At 33.6% G+C, this 6,000-nt stretch overlaps 1 protein-coding gene across 4 annotated transcripts in view; it reads left to right on the forward strand.

Annotated features, from left to right (window-relative positions):
• Gfm2 (GTP dependent ribosome recycling factor mitochondrial 2) overlaps positions 1-6,000 on the forward strand; it is a 60,758-nt gene that overhangs the window by 24,714 nt on the left and 30,044 nt on the right. For all 4 annotated transcript variants that reach the window (XM_015497790.2, XM_015497789.2, XM_048800134.1 and 1 more), the window contains 4 exons: positions 1,156-1,304; positions 2,685-2,825; positions 2,908-3,007; positions 4,278-4,467. In XM_015497790.2, coding sequence (XP_015353276.1) covers positions 1,156-1,304; positions 2,685-2,825; positions 2,908-3,007; positions 4,278-4,467 — 580 coding nt within the window. The remainder of the gene's footprint in view (positions 1-1,155; positions 1,305-2,684; positions 2,826-2,907; positions 3,008-4,277; positions 4,468-6,000) is intronic.

Here is a 6,000-nt window from a genome sequence, read left to right on the forward strand (position 1 = left end):
TGCATACTGTTAGAAAATCCTCTTTTAAAAAAAAGGTAAATCGCTCTGAATATAGGTACTTAGACAATGCCAACAATGTACTGTTTCCAGATATATTTTGCAAAATTAGATTAAATCTTCTTTACTTATGTAGTTAGGATCAGTTAATTGTTAACCTTCCTCCATGAATTGACAAATTTTTTACTTTGCTTTATGAAACACAGAAGTGTCAAATGAATGTTGCTTCCAAGTGGTAATCTGTAAAATGAGACCAAAGATGAGCCCAACAGATTCACTTAAACTGAGGCATACTTTTAAGTCATGTGAAGTTAAAGATAGGAAAAAAAAAGTGATCTCTTTTTGTTTTGAATGAGATACCACAATTTTTGAAAAATTTTATTTTGTATTTGAATGTTTAAACATGATATTTATTATGCTCCTTGTCATATAACATGAAATCTATTTTTAGAGAGCTCACAATCTAAAGTAGAAAATTGTCCTACCAGTTTTCTTGTTATCAACACACTAATCTTTTCTTGATTTTTGAGAATTAAATTTTTTTTTTACTTTCTCATTTTCCTTTGGATTTAAAAAAAAAAAATTGTAGTTGTAGATGGACAGCATACCTTTATTTTATTTGTTTATTTTTATGTGGTGCTGAGGATCAAACCCAGTGCCTCAGACATGCTAGGCAAGTGCTCTGTCACTGAGCTACAGCTCCAACCCCTGGATTTTGTTTAATTTGGACCTTAATTTGGAAAAATTCTAACTCACATTTATATATTTTTATTTCTGACCAGTCCTCTGTTAGACTATCAAGGTTGAATCACAAGAATATCAATTTGTTTATTTAAGAAATATTTTTACACAACATCTATATCTTAAGCTTTTCTGGTTTCTGGGGACTTAATGGTATTTTATGGGACTTACTGCATGCTTATAAGGGATTTTATATTTTAATGAACAAGAGGCAGGTAATAAATATGCAGCTGGACATGCCAGATCTTTACAATAATTATCATTATAAAGAAAAAGCCATAAATAATGGTGGAAGTATGGTGAAGAGTGCCACCGTTTTACATGGATGGTTTGGGAAGGCCTCTTATTTAGAGAGATTCTGGCAGAATCAGTATATGCTACACAAAGTTAATGCTTGTTTATATTTCTGCTTTGTAGCTACAGACTGCAATACACAGAGTAACAGTGGCTCAGGTGGCTGTGCCTGTTCTTTGTGGAAGTGCCCTGAAAAACAAAGGTGTACAGCCTTTATTAGATGCTATTACTATGTACTTGCCTTCACCTGAAGAGCGCAACTATGAATTTCTGTAAGTAGCAGTCTCATAGATTAAATTCCAAGTCTTGAAAACACAAGTAGACCTCATCAGTGGTGAAGAATATCTTTGAAAATAACATAACATAGAGCCATAGTAACTTTTATGTGAAAGGGACATTTGTCATCATCTCTTCTAACCTTCCATGTTTATAGATGGAGGTAGGTTGTGTCTTTTCACTGTGTATGTGTTTAAGTGTTGACCTTGTCATCTTAGTTTAAAAAAAAAAAAAAAGTTTGTTAAATAATCAGTAGATACATTTATATACATCTAGACTTGTGGATTTTTCATAAGCTCAAAATGTTTTGTGGCTATAAGGAAGTCATTGTTTTACTCCTATTGCAATTAACAGCATTATACTTAGGTAATAAATTCTCTAAAATCTGAGCGAGCATTATGCAGATGAGCAGAGAAGTGGGCTTTAATTTGCTAACTAGGACATTCATTAATAACTTTTTTTTATTGATTTTATTATTTTTTCATTAATAACTTTTCACATCTGTAAATTTGAAGGGCATAATGGTAAAGTGATTGTGCATGGAATATGTATTGTTGGATTTAAATCCCAGCTCTTCCAAGTTGCTTAACATCTCCATTTATAAAATCAGAGAACAGGATCTACGTCCTAGGGTTCTATCAACTCAGTGAATTAGTGGTAAGCATAAGAACAAACTGGTATATATAGTAAGTACTCTAGATTAGTATTTGTTAAATTGTAAGGAATAGGAGTAAGATTGAAGAACTCCTATAATAGAAATGTTTAATCTATTTTGAGTCATGTAGACTTCTTTGAGACTAATAAAAATGGTCTCACCTCAGAAAGATGTACCTATGTGCAAAATTTGGCAATTTGGGGAAAATTTGGACTTTCTAAAAACCCATCAATAAAGAATTTAAGAACATAATTCCGTAAGAATGTTGGCTATATAAACAAGTTCATGTATGTACTGTAGATATTTATGGTTATGCAGGGAACAAAAAGTGAGGGAGGGTGAAAGCAATAATGGGAAAGAACCCATTTGTTCACCCTGTGTGGGCTTCTTGAGAATGGTATGATGTTCCCAGATATGCTTTTTGAAAGAGAGGTCTTAGCAAATAAATTATTTGCAAATAGAGGTAATATTTGGAAGAGAATTCACTATTTTTAGTTTTGAAGAATTAGTGGTAAGATCTCCATTAAATAATTTAGTCAGTGGAGGAAGAAAGGTACATCACATCATTACTTAATAGACATAGATAGCTCTACTCCAAGACTATGAGGGATCTTTGGAAGACATTAAAATTAAATTTCTGCAGTGATTCTGGTTTGCTCTGTATAGATATGTGGGAAGTATATTTTATAGACCTTTCTGTAATATCCTCTTTCTTTTATAGGCAGTGGTATAAGGGTGACTTATGCGCACTGGCATTTAAAGTTCTTCATGACAAGCAGAGAGGCCCAGTGGTTTTTATGCGTATTTACTCGGGAATGCTAAAGCCCCAGTTGGCCATCCATAATATTAATGGAAACTGCACGTAAGTAGAAGCTTAGGTTATTTTTCAAAACTGTACTCATTTCTTTAAAAGTACTTGACTAACATAAATCATGGTTTTAAAGGGAGAGAATAAGTCGTCTGCTTTTGCCATTTGCTGACCAACATGTAGAAATCCCTTCATTGACTGCTGGTAACATCGCTTTGACTGTTGGGCTTAAACAGGTAAATGACCAAATGATTTCTCTAGAAAATAGTAGTTTAAATATTTAGTTACAAGTATTTTTTAATAGCAAAAAATTCATAAAAAATCTAAATGTCCATTAGTAGAATAATGAATATTGTGGCATATTAATTAACATGGTTGACTATCATTCATTTGATAGAAAAGTAAATTATAGAAGGTAACAGGATGGATTATATACATATAAAGTTCACATCCAAGTAAAATATTCTATTTATGGATACATATATGTCTTAAGGTTGTTTAAATATTGCCTTTTTCCCATTGGGTTTTTACCTGTCTTGATCATACAGAAAATTTAATCTAATTTTATAATTAGATAATAACTAAAAGATAATTTGCTAATAAAGGCTCCATGAGGGCAAGGGTTTTTGTTTCTTTTGCTCACATTTCTACCACAGTCTGTAGATCAGTGATTGTGTATAGTAGACATATGAAGAAATTTTTAGGATGAATGGATAAAAATACTTGATTCTGATTATATTTTGGGTGGATTAAAACTAAGGACATTTCCTTTATGTGGATTAAGTCAGGTAGAGTTTTATCATTAAACTTTGTATCTGTCATTTGGATAATATTACTTTTAACATTTGGAACGCTTCATGATTGATTGCAAGTTCAGTATCCTTTAGTAAAAAATTCTCATAGTGTTGATATTAGATTTCTGGTATTAAAGTGTCCTGTGCTCCTTGTTTGTATTTAAAGGAACTCTAAAGGTATTTTTGGAGTATTGTATCAGTAGGACTGTCCTTAATGAGAAGGAAACTGGCTTCGAACTTCATGATATAAAAGGTTAAAAGTGAAATTTTAGTTTTAAAGAGTAACTGGACTCTTAACTATGTAGACACTATCAATTCTAGCTGGTCAATGGTATTCTGGTTAATTTTATATTTAATAGGCAATTTTCTGTAAAAAAAATTCTTACCTGATGTTAAAACACTGTAAGGGACCTCTACTTAACCTCTTTTTTTGTGATTGAAAATGTAGACAGGTACATTTATTTGTTAAAGAAATGGATTTTGGATATGAGGTGTGTGTTTTATTGTTTATTAAAATTTATGACTGCAATATTTTGGATAGAATTCTTATACCAGTTGAGTTTTACTTATGAAAAGTTATAATGAACTTTCTGAATTTATTTCTCCTAAGTTCTGATGAGAAAAGTCAAGATTTTTCTTATTAATGATTCTTCGTGGGAGATGAATGTTTTCCAAGAACCTGTTTCGTTCCAGTTGTTCTGTTTGCTTGCAGACTGCCACTGGAGACACCATTGTCTCATCCAAATCCAGTGCGTTAGCTGCAGCTCGTCAAGCCAAACGGGAGGGAGAAAAGAAGCATAAACAAAACAGGGAAGCAGACAGACTTCTGTTGGCTGGAGTGGAAATTCCAGAACCTGTTTTCTTCTGTACCATAGAACCTCCATCAGTAGCTAAGCAGCCAGGTACATATAGTCTTCGTATATCAATTAACTAGTGTTCTGATGACTTACATAAAATGGTTACAATATACCCTAAGGAAATGTCTTATGTGATTGAATTAAATTTTATTTGTACTTTTTTTCTTTTATCTTGTCCATTTTTTTCTTTTCATATTCTTCCTTATTCTTGTTCTTGTGCTATCTGGGATTTCAAATAATTGGCCTTAGACCTTCCCTTCTAGTATATTAGATTAGATAGTAACTGATTCATAACTAATTCAGTTTCTTGTGTATAAAAGTGCTGTTTTACCTTATGTTCTAATCAATCTGTAGAACCCAGTGAAAATATTAATATTTACAATGGCTAATATTGCTTGGGCTTTTGAGAGTTACGTACTTTATTTGGCATATTAGCTAAAAATTCTTCAGTGGTTTCTTATTACTTATCACACAAACTCCTTAGTGTGAAATATAAAGCTCATGACTCCACCTGTATAATTTCCAGTTAGATTGTGTTAATAATATCGAAGTTTATTTTTCTCTCTTGTGAAAGATTTGTTAGTCCCTTGGTTAGAGGATTGCTCCACAAATCCCTAGGGCACTCGGGCTCCAGTTTTTCTGCTCCACTGTCTGCATGCATAGTTCCTATGGTGGCTGGTAGAGCCATGGGTATCATTGTGGAGCTTCTGAGAGCAGAAAAGAGTAAGAGGGAGGAACAAGCTATACCCACTTCCCTCTTAAGATTTCTTATATGGAGCTGGGGATGTGGCTCAAGCAGTAGCGCGCTCGCCTGGCATGCGTGCGGCCCTGGTTCGATCCTCAGCACCACGTACAAACAAAGATGTTGTGTCCGCCAAATACTAAAAAATAAATATAAAATTCTCTCTCTCCCTCTCTCTCACTCCCTCTCACTCTCTCTTAAAAAAAAAAGAAAGATTTCTTATATGTCATTGGCCAACACTGATCTCAAGGGAGACTGATAAAGGTCTTAAGTAGGGAGCCACAGAGTGGAGTGGAAGGCTAGCAGTCTCTTCCGTAGCCTTCTTGCCTGGCCTCATTTCCTAAAACTTTCTCCTTTTTGTATCCTCTTTTTCCACTCAAACAAAAATAAAAATAAAGTGAGTGCTTATGTCTTATGCTTCTTTGGTAAAGTAGATCTGATTTCCTAAAGATGTTATGTTCTTTTTGCATTGCTGGGTTTTTTTTTTTTTTTTTTTTTTTGGTATTGGGGATTGAATCCAGGGATGCTGTACCACTGAGTCACATCCCCAGCTTTTTTTATTTTTATTTTTTTCTTTTGAAATTTTTAAAAAATAATTTTGAGTAAAAATAATGATGAGTTAGTTTGTAGGAAAAAAATAAGGAATATATTAGGAAGCCAGGTGCAGTTGCGCATGCCTGTAATCCCAGCGGCTCTGGAGGCTGAGGCAGGAGGATTGTGAGTTCAAAGCCACCCTCAGCAACTTAGCAAGGCCCTAAGCAACTCAGTGAGACCCTGTCTTTAAATAAAATATAAAAAAGGGCTGAGGATGTGGCTCAGTGATTAAGTGCCCCTGG

The sequence above is a fragment of the Marmota marmota genome, unplaced genomic scaffold (assembly GCF_001458135.2).
Source record: "Marmota marmota marmota unplaced genomic scaffold, marMar, whole genome shotgun sequence".
In the NCBI taxonomy this organism is placed as follows: domain Eukaryota; kingdom Metazoa; phylum Chordata; class Mammalia; order Rodentia; family Sciuridae; genus Marmota; species Marmota marmota.